Raw genomic sequence first — 12,500 nt, forward strand, 5'->3', positions numbered from 1 at the left:
TTCCTACTGCTGGACACTGTGGCTGTGCTGGGGTGAATTATTGAGAGGTGCAGTGGAAAAACAAACACTGAGTGTCACGTTCACCGTGGCATCCTCCAGGAGACCAGGACCTGACCAGAGAGAGAGGAGGACTCTGGGATGAGTCCGGTCCAGATATGGTGGGCCATCTACATCTACCAAACCAGGTCCAGACCATGATGCATCCCAGTCTGTAGCCAGTGTTGTGGTGCGGTCTCTTATCCTATCTCACCACCTGTATACGCACATACTGCCTCCAGTTCTAAGGGTGTCTGAAAGATTTTTTTTGTCAGAAAGCGTCCCCAGTGCTGAGCTGCTGTTGTCTGATAGGCAGGCTGATTGTCTCTCTGAGGCAGGGTGCTGGGCAGCTCTCCCTCACTGCTGAGGTCTATTTTATGGAGCTTGCCTATCTCCAGCTCCAACAGCGCCCCACCGCTGGCACCCACTGCTGGGGGAGCACGCCGCGGCCACTCCCTCATCTCTCCCTCGGCCCCAGTGGAGGGCTGCTGTGGAGGCTGCTTTATCCCAGGGCCACGACAGGCCTGGCTCTTCCCCATGTGCCCGGGGCTCCTGTCGCTGCCATTGTCCCCCTTCAATCTGAGGGGCTGAGGGGGAAGAGATACAGATAGAGCAAGAGAGAGAGAGAGAGAGAGGGGGGGAAAGAGATAGAGATAGAGCAAGAGAGAGAGAGAGAGGGGGGGAAAGAGATAGAGATAGAGCAAGAGAGAGAGATAGAGGGAAAGAGATAGAGCAAGACAAAGAAGGAGAGGGGGGAAAGAGATAGAGATAGAGCAAGACAGAGAGAGAGAGAGGGGGAAAGAGATAGAGATAGAGCAAGAGAGAGAGAGAGGGAAAGAGATAGGGCAAGAGAGAGAAGGAGAGGGGGGAAAGAGATAGAGACAGAGCAAGAGAGAGAGAGAGAGAGAGGGAAAAAGATAGAGCAAGAGAGAGAAGGAGAGGGGGGAAAGAGATAGAGATAGAGCAAGACAGAGAGAGAGAGGGAAAGAGATAGAGCAAGAGAGAGAGAGAGAGAGAGGTGGTTGGAGGTTGGGGGGGTGAGCTCTGCAATGCAGCAGCCTCTCTCCACTCTTAGTCTGTGAGGGCAGCTATGGAGGAGGAGGAGGAGGAGGAAGAAAGGAGAGGAAGAATAGAGGGAGGAGTGAGGAAGGAAGAAGAGGAGGAAGTGCCAGTGGTGTCACATGTACATTCTCTGTGCTTTGCCATCACACCCATCACATGTTATAGTCTTTAAAGACATACAAAGGCCCTCGGAGAATCATTTGTGAAATGGGTGTAATGTTATCACTGAGAATGCTAATAGTTTTGCATGGTGCCTGATTTCAATTCACCAACAAATGCACAGCTGAGAGAGTTTTGAAAACAGCAAAAGAGCGATAGTCCTGGACTGTCCTTGAGTGTCCTTTGAAGAGAGTCTGAAGGAGTGGGCAGTCACCCATTCATCTGGGGGAAATGGGACTTGTCAGCACATCACAAACACCCAGCTCTAGAAGACCCACGGGTGGGCTGTTTTTTTGGGGGTGGTGGGTAAGATGAGCGGAGGTGAAAACCCAGAGCCAGCGCCAACATCCAGCTCCCTACATCAGTGTTTCTCAAAGTGTGGTCCGGGGACCACTGGTGGTCCTCAAGCTATCCCAAGTGGTCCGCGAGCAGACGTGGTAAAATATAATATAGAGGAGTTGTTTGCAATATTGAACCAACTTGTATGTAAATCCAAACAGTTCTGCAACACTGTCTATGTAAGATATGCCAGTTTAAATCATATGAATCCTCTGACACAATAAGCAAAGTGCAAAGACAATAAACAAGGTGGTTCAGTGAGTAAGTTTAGGCCTATTGTGTAGGCTAATATACTGTTGAAGTAGGTCTAATCTTTTTTTTAGCTAGGTGGTCCGTGCGTTTCTTTTTTATTGGTTAAGTGGTCCTTCGTCTGAAAAAGTTTGAGAAACACTGCCCTACATTAACCAGTGCCAGGCAGATTTGTGCTGATTTCGGTCGACAGCCTTTGAAATTCCGGGAGAAAAAGAGCGGAAGCGGCTCTCCTGTCAGCCACAGCATCTCATCCCAGTGAAAAAAAAGAAGGTCAGTGCTGTCACTTCCATCTGCAGCGGAGGCACGCACTAACACACCACCCGGCCCCTCCACCAATCACAGGCAGGCCGGGAGAAGGGGACATTGACTTATCTGTATCAGTGTGGTGAGACGAGAGGGACGATGTTGTCGTTGACGTCCTCTGACAGACGTAACCGGGGCTGCTGATGAGCTCCGAGTCTGGAGTCCTCCTCCCACGTTTGATATGGGCTCACTCTCTGTACTCACTTATCCACAAATGCAGTTTCACCACCTCTGCTCCATGTGCAATTGGCTTAAATCAAATTGTCAGATTCAAAGTGTGAATGGTGAGTGCATTATAGTAACTACTTTGTATCTGATCTGATGTGGTAGCTGTGTCTAGTTTATGGCTGTCATCCTAAATCATATAGATTTAAACAACAAGAGCTGTTGGCTCTGACTTTGACTGATGTGTCTATCCTTTCAGGCCATCTCAAGTAAACTGAGTGTCTGAGGTCACTGAGTAAATGAATAAAGCAAAAGGCCCTGTCCTGTGAGAACAGAGTGGCCAGCCTTGTCCTGAATGTCCTAAAAGCCCAGGACTAACAGAGCCCTCACGGGTTCGTACGTGGCCACCCGACCTTTCATCACTTTTGCCCGTCAGCCCCACCCACACTCCTCTCTTCTCTGTGCTCTGATTGGTCATGTCTTCTTCGGAGGAACCTGGAGGCAGGTTGGCATCTTGGGGCATTTTTTTTTGGCACCCACAATGCACCACACACACTGAGATTCTGGCCAGCACTCGGGGAGGCGTGATGATCAACCCAGTTTCTGAGGGTGTACTTTCTTTTTCCAGGGAAGGGGGGAGTGTGTGTGTGTGTGTGTGTGTGTGTGTGTGTGTGTGTGTGTGTGTGTGTGTGTGTGTGTGTGTGTGTGTGTGTGTGTGTGTGTGTGTGTGAATGGACTGATGTGTGTGTGTCTGTGTGTCTCTGTTTGTGTGTGCATATGTGAGTGGACTGAAGTGTGTATAGGGGTGGGGGGGGGTGCTGCTGAAGGCCCCTGAAGGTCCCCAGTCCCATCCCGGTGATGGAGCTCCCCCCATGCAGAAGGCTCAGACAGGCCCCCCCTCTCCCCTGCAGTGTCATGGTACGGGAGGCTAATATGAGGAGACAGCCTGTCATTTGCACATGCTTGTGGCCCTGTCCTTACACTGGCTTCTGCTCTGGCTGAGCTAATGGAACCGAAAGTAATTTTGCCCATCCACAGAGGAGGCAGAATAACAATAGAAAAAAAAGCACACACATCGTCCAGACACGAGGGCTTAAAAAAAAACTTTTTCTATTCTTTCTGGCATAATGGCCCTTTTGTCTGAGGTAGATTTGGAAGGAAGGGGATGTTTTGCTGTTCCGTTTGTTGTCTAGCACTGGATACAAGCGTGACTTGCTAATTCTAGAGGAGAGTTGGAGAGTGTTAATATGGGGTGCGTGTGACGTGGCTGATGTCTGAGTAGAGTGTAGGCGGGAGGACAGGAGGAGAGAGGAGGAGCGGAGAGGAGAGGAGAGGAGAGGAGAGCACTCTCTTGAAAGGCCCCCACCGCTGTCATCCGCCATCTCCTCTCAGACCCACGCCTTGCTTCGGATGGGGGAGAGGGTTGCCATGCCAACAAGGCCTCTCTTATCACTGAAGTTGTCTACTTCTCAGAGCAGTGCCATCCTTAAATGGGCGTGTATGAGTGGTGGCAGTTGTGTTCGCTCTCTTTTTGAAACTGATAGCCTCTCATTCCAAAGCCTCTGTGCGTTTCTATTTGTGGTATTTTCTTTTGTCTGGCACAGACAGTAACGTTTATGTCCATCACATTCCACCCTTCGGTGTGGTCGACTCCTGTGGGACTGCGCTCGTGCCCAGTCCTGGTGGCCCCTGCAGCCAGGCTTTGACACATCCGCTCTGGAGATGGACAGAGTCAGCAGTCAGGCGGCCCTTAACGTTGGCTCCATGCCCAGGTGTAAGGCAACCCTCTCCAGCCCCAGACACAACACACACACACACACACACACACACACACACACACACACACACACACACACACACACACACACACACACACACACACACACACACACACACACACACACATTCAACTCCCCATTCAACCTTCACCTGCCTCTGCCAATGGACTGGAGTTCAACAGAGGCCCACCAGGGGGTGTAGTTTGGCCAGATGGGTCCCTCTCTCTCTCTCCCCCCCTCGGCTGGTCACAGCATGCCTCGTCAGCTCGGCGGGCGCTCGGCTTGGCTCCAGGACTCTCCCGCTCTGCAAGGCTGTGCTCCTGGTGCTCAGCGCCCGGCGGCCAGCCCTGTGTGTGTGTGTTTGTGGTCAGGCCTGGAGGTCTGCCTCAGAGAATCTGAATGTGACCTTGATGGCAGACTTCAGCTGCTGGCGCCTGGAGGGGTAGAACAGGGGAGAGACAGAGGGAGGAGAGAGAGAGAGAGAAAGAATAAGAAAGAGGGAGAGAGAGAGAGAGATAGGAGAGAAAGAGAGAGAGAGAGGTCCTATTTTACAGCTTGTCTAATAACAGGAGTGGATATATTAGGGCAAGCCTTCTTAGGGAGTGGCTGATCAGGGCCTCTTATAAATAAACAGAGGCTTGATTCCCAGGTTGAGATTTATCGTTGCACTGCGGCGAGAGGCTGTTTCTTTACAACCCTGAAGGGACACGGGGAGACACTGCAGCAGAATAGGGCCCTTTGTGTGGGAGACGTCTTACAAATAATGATTCCAGGAACGGCCGCGTGCACTTAGGGCCTCGTCACTGATCTGAGGACAGATTTTATGAAGGGTGATTAATACACATGTATTTAGTGTGCTGCACAAAGTGAATATGAGGGTGGATATAAATGATAGGCTGGTAATTTGTTCTCCAGCTCCCTCCCCACTGACAGGCACACCACACACACCACCCTCCTCATGCCCCTGCTACTGCCACTTGGGTGCTTGAATGCTGTTGTGACTCGGAGTTGCCATCTTAGGCTGTTCGCTATTGAATTGTCTCTTCTCTGTGTGTGTATGTGTGTGTGTGTGTGTGTGTGTGTGTGTGTGTGTGTGTGTGACTGTGTGTGTGTGTGTGTGTGTGTGCGTTTGCACGTTTGTGTGCGTTTGTGTATGCATGCTATACGAAAATCCTTTGGCACAAAGACAATGATGAATCAGTGTAATCAAGTCCATTGAGCCCTTTATGTAACACCCTCTACTTCCGTCATTGCTGGAATGCTCTTTTTTAGGTGAAGGACATGCTGAGCTGTATAAGGCAGTCAAACTCTGAGGCTTTTCTGGTTGCTAACTTCAATTTCTCTCTCCATCTCTCCCTATCCCACCTTGCCTTTTTTTTCTTTAAAAAATCCTCCTCATAACTTCATTCCCAGACAATCTTCTAGTATAAATATTATAGCTTAATAAGCCTCTTTTATTGATGCCCAAGCATAACTGCTGTGTATACTGCACCGATCAATCAGGAAGGCGATGCTGTTAAATAGGATTGATCACTTTCACTTCAAACACTTCAGAAGAAAATGGTGCCTTGGCAAACACCAAATGAATTCATAATGAAGGCCTTATTTGCCTGTTTGTTTGCCATGAGGGCCTGAGTTAGGAATGGAAGTCTAGTGTCCAGCATTGGTCCCACCCCAATTTTTGAATGTTAAAAGTTGCAATTCGTGAATAAACTCTTTTGAGAGGTGGATAAACTCTGATAAGAGTTGGATAAACTCTATTTCTGAAATTTCAGAGGTGGATAAACTGTGTTTACTTGCATTTAACCTCCACTACAACCCTGTGTGTGTGTGTGTGTGTGTGTGTGTGTGTGTGTGTGTGTGTGTGTGTGGTGGGGAAAACGTTCAGGCAGAAATGACTTTGGGGGGTTTTGGATGTGTCTCAGTGAAGTGGCACCATCCTGATCAAAGAGAAATCTGAGCACAGGGGAGCCTCTCCATCTGCAGCAATGAAAAAACGATTTGATCTCCGCTCACAGCCATGCTTGTCTCCGTCTAGTGCACACACACGACCTCGTCCTACATCCCTCAGAGAGACAGAGTCAGAGAGAGAGAGAGAGGGAGTGGGAGATAGAGAAAAATAAAGGAAGATGGAGAGAGAAGGAAAGTAATTAAGATATCGCCCGCGTCTCTGGTGACGGCTGTGGCAGGAGCGTGTGGCTTCAGTGAGCCTGTGAGAGGCCATGCCTGCCTGCCAGACACTCTGCCCAGTGACGGAGGACAAACACCACAAAAGGGCACGAGATTTACAGACATGCTTTTCTTTCCTTTTCTTTTCTCTTTTGTTCTCTCCTCATCTTATGCATGCCAGCACTCCAAAAGGCCATTCCATTAATGTGCCCACCCCCCCTCCCCCCCCCTTACCCCCACCCTGTCTCTTCAACTCCCCTCAACTCCCCTCTTCTCTCTTCTCTTCTCTCTTCACTCCTGTCCTTCATTGTTTTTCTTCTCTCCTCTGCTGTGCCCTGTCTCTATCATTGACCTAAGTCTGCTCCCCTGTTCTCTCTTCTCTACTCTTCTCTTCTCTTCTCTTCTCTTCTCTTCTCTTCTCTTCTCTTCTCTTCTCTTCTCTTCTCTTCTCTTCTCTTCTCTTCTCTTCTCTTCTCTTCTCTACTGTATTCCCCCCCTCCCACCTTCTCATATCCTCCTCTTAACTCATCTTGTCTCCTGCACTCTTTTCTCTTGGACTCCTTTCTTCTCTCCTCTAATTTCCTTCCCTCTCCTCTCCTGCTGAAAGCTCCCTCTGTCATTGGCAGAGAATATTTATTGCAGGTGCTTAAGTTTGTCCCTCATGACTCTCCGTCTCTGCATCAGCCTAAGAGTCCGTATCAAGGAGACGGAACCTCTCTGTTACTGTCAGCTCAGCTTGTGAGGGTGGCTTCATGAGTAAACGCAGAGTACGGCAGCATTTCTCTGTGTGTTTTACATGATGAAATACTTGCTCCCTAAAGTCAGTTTGTTATGCATCGAAAGAGCGTTTAATCAAAGTGCACAAATGCGTATATGTCAGCACGGACTCTGAAGAGCAAATGCTTTAGGAGAAGCTGTTGACGGTACAGAGGGAGCATGCTGGAGCTCTCTATCATACTGTGGAGGCCTGTGTGCCTGTGCTGCCGTGCTGGCAGTGTTCCATGCGGGAGGCTCCTTGGCTCTGTGTGTGTGTGCAGCCTGCACTTCAGTTCAGCTCACTGGCTCTGATGCACAGGCTCTCACCAGAGAGAGATCGATAGGGAAAGGATGCAGGGGGCTGTGGAGCTATTCCACTCCTCACAAAGATGGACACTCTCCATGCCCTCGTTGCACTTAACTTCCCCTTTCTTTCTTTCTCTCTCTCTCTCTCTTTCTCCCTGTTCCACTCTCACTTAGTCACACACACACACACACACACACACACACACACACACACACACACACACACACACACACACACACACACACACACACACACACACACGCGCGCGCACACACACACACACACACACACACACTCATCCACACTTGCACACACAGCGAAGCTGACATGTGAGAGGTGTGAGTGCTTGCGGTGAATATAAATGATAAGCGCTGTCATCCCCTCTCAGTATCTCCACTCAGGCCATTTAATTCTGGGTGTGTGCAGCTCCAGTCTGATCAAGCCTCATCATGTGGCCCCATTAAGGCCCCTCGCACCTCTCAAGGCCTCTCAGGCTGCTGCCGGCTGATTGCATTAGCCTCAATCTCATTTCCACATGTCACAACTTAGGGGTTCCCAAACTTTTCCACGACAAGGCCCCCCAAATACCACTAGGATTTGGCCAAGGACCCCCTTGACGTTTTATTAATTAAACCCATCGACAATACTACGGCAAATGTAAAAATACATTAAGCTAATCTAATAATTATTTTAGCCACAACCACATCGCGATGGAGCATACAGTGTGTAAAAATTTTATTTGGGGCTTTCTGCTATATGAGAGCCATCACTCTACTATTATTCCCAGTCATTATCATGGGAAATATATGTTCAGATATGCGTTACATTATTATAATTGCATTGTATAACAACCCTCATAGTATATTTTAAATGTTTCAAATGTATTTATTTCTTGCTTTTATTTTTCCCTCCAACTTGCTGAGGCCCCCCTGGCACCCCCTCGCGGCCCCCCAGTTTGAAAACCACTGAGCTAACTGACCAGGACCTTCTTCTTCTCTCTCTCTCTCTCTCTCTCTCTCTCTCCAGCAGTAAGGAGTGACCCCTTCCCCTCTGGTCCCAATGGCAGACGGTCGGCAGCCCGATGACAGCGCCCCACAGTGGGCTTCCCCAGGAGGGGCCCAGGGCCCCCCGGCCTCTGCTGCTCACGGGGAGAACGGCTTCTCCCCCTCCTACCGGGCGTGCCAGCCCGGAGGTCCCAAGGAGAACGGCTTCAACGGCGACCTGTCCTCTGGACATGCAGTCACGGCAGGTGAGCCAGTCTAACCCCTGCGCCTGGAATGTCAGTGCTGCAACGCTGCAGTTACTGCATGGAGCAAGACGCTCCACTGTTATGATTTTAAACTGTCCTTTTAGGGGGGATGTGTATGGCATATGGCTTAACAGTTTCATAAAAGGAGTAGAAATGATAATGTCCAAGTTTGGTATGCTTTTTAAAAGTGAATGCTTATTAGCATGCTGTGTGGCCTGACAATATAGAAAAAAAAGCCCATGAATGTAATGCAGGAGGTGTGGTTGCTGCACAATGTGTGAAATTCAATGTTATGTAATGGAAGCAGTTCTTTATGGAGTGGCCCGTAGATAACCCCTTTTACTCATATGCTGTACCTGCATTACGGAGCCTGTAAGCTATGCCTGTAGCTCATAGCTCATTTTCATTAAAACAGGCCAGAGGTCAGCTCACAATGATGCCACTGTGACACATTGACAAACTGCGTGCTGCTGGAACTGCAGACACGTGGAGGTGAACAGCGGAGGTTTCAGCGCAGATCCATAAAAGCTGCACTGCATCCCCTCGCTGTAATGAACCAATATGATGGATCATCCGCAAGGAAGCATTCATACTGCTGTGCACAGCCAGTTTGTCTTAATGCATTGCCATGCACTGGTGAGGGGCTCCATTAGCCTGAGAATAAATGAAGGAGAAGCTCTGATTGTCCCTGTTTGCCCTGGCCGCGTGCCCATCGCATCATATTCCATACAGCGGTGCACTTATAAACTGGGATTAGGCCTGTGGCACTTTTTGTTAGTTAGTCACAGAGTTGAAAGGGCACTTGGGGGTCCTGTCAGGCCTCAAAAGACAGGCGTCGCTGGTGCTGCTGCCCAGGGGAAGCTGGCTAATGTGGCCACCCTGCCGAAATGAGACGGGGCTCACTCGTGTACACGGGTGGGAGTGGGAGGTGGCGCGTCCCTTTCATGTCACCAAAAAATAGCGAGGTGAAGGCAAAAAGATTGCAGGGATGTTGAACAAAAAAGCGCGGCGGGAAGAAAAAAGGGAAGAAGAAAATTGTAGGGGAGATGCTGCCATGGCAACGAGGGCCGAGAGGATGTAAGTGCTGAGCGCTGGCTGGCTTCTGTGCTCTCGGGGAAGTGGTGGTGGAGGAGGAGGTGGCAGGATACACACCCTTAATTGCTTTGGTGGTAATGATGGTGGATGAAGTAGTGCTGAGATGTACGCCCACACAGCAGGAGTCAACACGACACATATGCTCACACACACACACACACACACACACACACACACACACACACACACACGTGTGTGTGTAAGCACTCCACTTAATGTTCACAAACTAAGTGATTAACAGACAAACACAAGCTTACATGCAGACATACTGTACATGTTTTCTGTGTTGTCTTTGTGACTTGATTTGATCTGACAGACAGACTAAACAAATACACACACACACACACACACACACACACGCTCCTGTGCAAAACCTATTCATAAATAGTGCTTAGTAAGGCCTTTATCCCTCCCTCCCTCCTAGTTAATGCTGGCAGAATGGTGCAATATCCACTGCCTAATAGAGTAAACCACAAGGGAGGAAAAACAAACATCCAAAAAGAGTGTTTCACACACACCAGCTCGTGTCTAGCCCTCCCAGCCAAGGCTCCCAGTAGACCACAGTGCTTTTAATTACCAACCCCTGCAAAATTAGAGTTAACTAGTCCAAGAGTTTTTTTTTTCATGGCTGGAGATAGATGTGAAGGATTCTCTGGTTACAAAGGATTGTTTTGTTGTGGACCATCAGCCTGGGGTGGTTGAGCGAATTGTTCCTGTCGGAATTATGCTGTGGAAGAGAGAACGGACAGATCAGCTCTTCAGAAGAGGGATGGAAAGACGAGTGGAAGGACGGATGTTGGGATGAGAGAACAAAAGCTCACCGATGATATGGGTGGGGGTGGTTTGGGGGAACAGAACGCAGCGTGTCCTGTCAGGGTCTTCCCTTCATCTTCATCCCATCCCTCCTCTTCCTCACTCCTCTCAGCTGGCTCCTGCAGAGCCTGTGCCTGTGCAGCTGTGTGAGGGCGTGATGGCTCAGTAACGAGGCTCGCCTAGCAGCAGGGAGCCAACACTGGCCCAGGCTCAGCACACACATCTCCACTGGATACGCCTGGTCACTACCCCCACCACAAACCTGCCCGCTGCCACACTCCCTCATGGCTTTATCAAAATGTATGGAGGCCTTTCCATGGGGAGTCTCTGCCCAGATCTACACTGTCCATCTACATCTGGTCAGTTGTAGCTATTGTTAATGACCCAATGAGTGACAGACATCAGCAAGGGAGTCTGGACCCTTATTATAATCTAAACAGAGTTTCCATTTCTACATTACAATTATTTCCTAGTCTAACTGGTACTTTGCTTAGTCATTGTGGTCCACCTTTCCTTTTTTGGGGAAGGCAGTATATTAATGTCACTTGACTTCTAGCAATTTCTGCCTCGCATGTAACTCATGGCAGCTCTCCCTTGTCAGGCACATAAATACTTAATACGGTGCGGAGCGGAGCAGCCCAGCCAGGCAGAAAGCAGTGCAGCATGAGCTGGTGGCCGTGAGTGATGTTCCTGGAGCGCGCGGTGGCAGCTAATGCCTCTAATGTTGTTCTGTGGTGAGAAGTGCGGCTCATTCCCAGGCTCCTCTCATTAACGTCGGCTCTGCCAGGAGCCGTCGCCTTCAAAAAAAAAAAGCAAAAAAAAAGCAAAAGGAGAATCCCAGCCCATTCCTCTCATTCATAACACTATGAATAATTGATAGACTTGTGTGCTATGAGGTCTCATATCGCGTCGGGAGCTCTCGAGACACTTGGGGAACGCTGAGCCGTATCACCGTCAGCTCAGTGGGTTTTTTTTACCGTGTGCGCCGCGCTTCTCTCAGAGGGGTCCCAAGGCGACCGGGTTCTTGACCTGGCGGTGGCAGCGGAAATCTCCCTGGCTTTTCTGGCAGTGTGAAGCTGTGATTTCTGAGGGCAGGACCCTTGGCAGTGGAGGGTCGGTGTTGGGGTTTAGGGGGTTGGCCTGGGCACTCCAGATGCCTGAGAGCCATTCAAGCAAGAAATTGGCTTTCCTGATGTTGCTTTATATGAGGAGAAAGAGATAAGTGTGGGAGGGGGAATAAAAAGAGGGAATAAAGAAGTTGAGGAGGAGAGGAGGAGGGGTGGAGGGGAGTGGCGGGTTGCGACAGCTGCTCTAGAGGGTTACGGTGACGAATGCAGATGGGGCTGGACTGGTGAACAACCTCCACTGGGTCGGAGACAATGTCAGAATATTAAAGTGTTTTTCCCCGTACAGCAGAGTCACTGGATCCTCAGGATGTTTTCAGCTGTCGTCATTGCCTTCCACACACACACACACACACACACACACACACACACACACACACATCTGTGATACAGTATGGGCACATGGCTTTGCACTTAAATAAGGAAAGCACACACCTGGATTAGTTGCTGTGTGTGTGAGAGAGAGCTGTAAGTTAAGCCTAGAAGAGTTTGTGAAGTCTGTGACGTAAAAGTGGGCGTTTGAGTGACAGGACTAATTGCGTAGCATAGCCCTGTATAGCTGGTTTAAAGCTTGCGCTTGCTCTTGTAGCTTTAAGCATGGTAAGCCTCCATCCCAAAGCCTCTGTGCAGTGCCTGTACAGCATGCTGGGAGCCCTTTGAAATGGGGCTGAGGTGGCGTGTTGCTGTGGCAACAGCTCGGCACTTCATGGCAAAAGGAGTTTTGGCACAGGGCTCCTGTCGACCAGCTCCCCTCCTCTTCATAGCAACCAGCAACCTGTCTCCTCCTTTTTCACACACACACACACACACACATACACACACACAGACACACACACACACACAAACACAGACACACTCATACAGACAGACACTTAGACACCCACCCTGTGGTA

At 49.6% G+C, this 12,500-nt stretch overlaps 1 protein-coding gene across 1 annotated transcript in view; it reads left to right on the forward strand.

Moving 5' to 3' along the window:
* Window positions 1–8,373: 8,373 nt before the first annotated feature.
* The window catches only part of map2 (microtubule-associated protein 2), a 33,669-nt gene continuing 29,542 nt past the window's right edge, over window positions 8,374–12,500 (forward strand). Inside the window, exon 1 of the mRNA XM_076262628.1 lies at window positions 8,374–8,575. Within this exon, the coding sequence (XP_076118743.1) occupies window positions 8,386–8,575 (190 nt within the window). The 5' untranslated portion in view covers window positions 8,374–8,385. The remainder of the gene's footprint in view (window positions 8,576–12,500) is intronic.

Source organism: Alosa pseudoharengus, unplaced genomic scaffold (genome assembly GCF_046254945.1).
Source record: "Alosa pseudoharengus isolate Yale_2024_CS ecotype anadromous, Long Island Sound unplaced genomic scaffold, YU_APseudo_1.1 YU_APseudo_1.1_scf_3, whole genome shotgun sequence".
NCBI classification, from domain to species: domain Eukaryota; kingdom Metazoa; phylum Chordata; class Actinopteri; order Clupeiformes; family Clupeidae; genus Alosa; species Alosa pseudoharengus.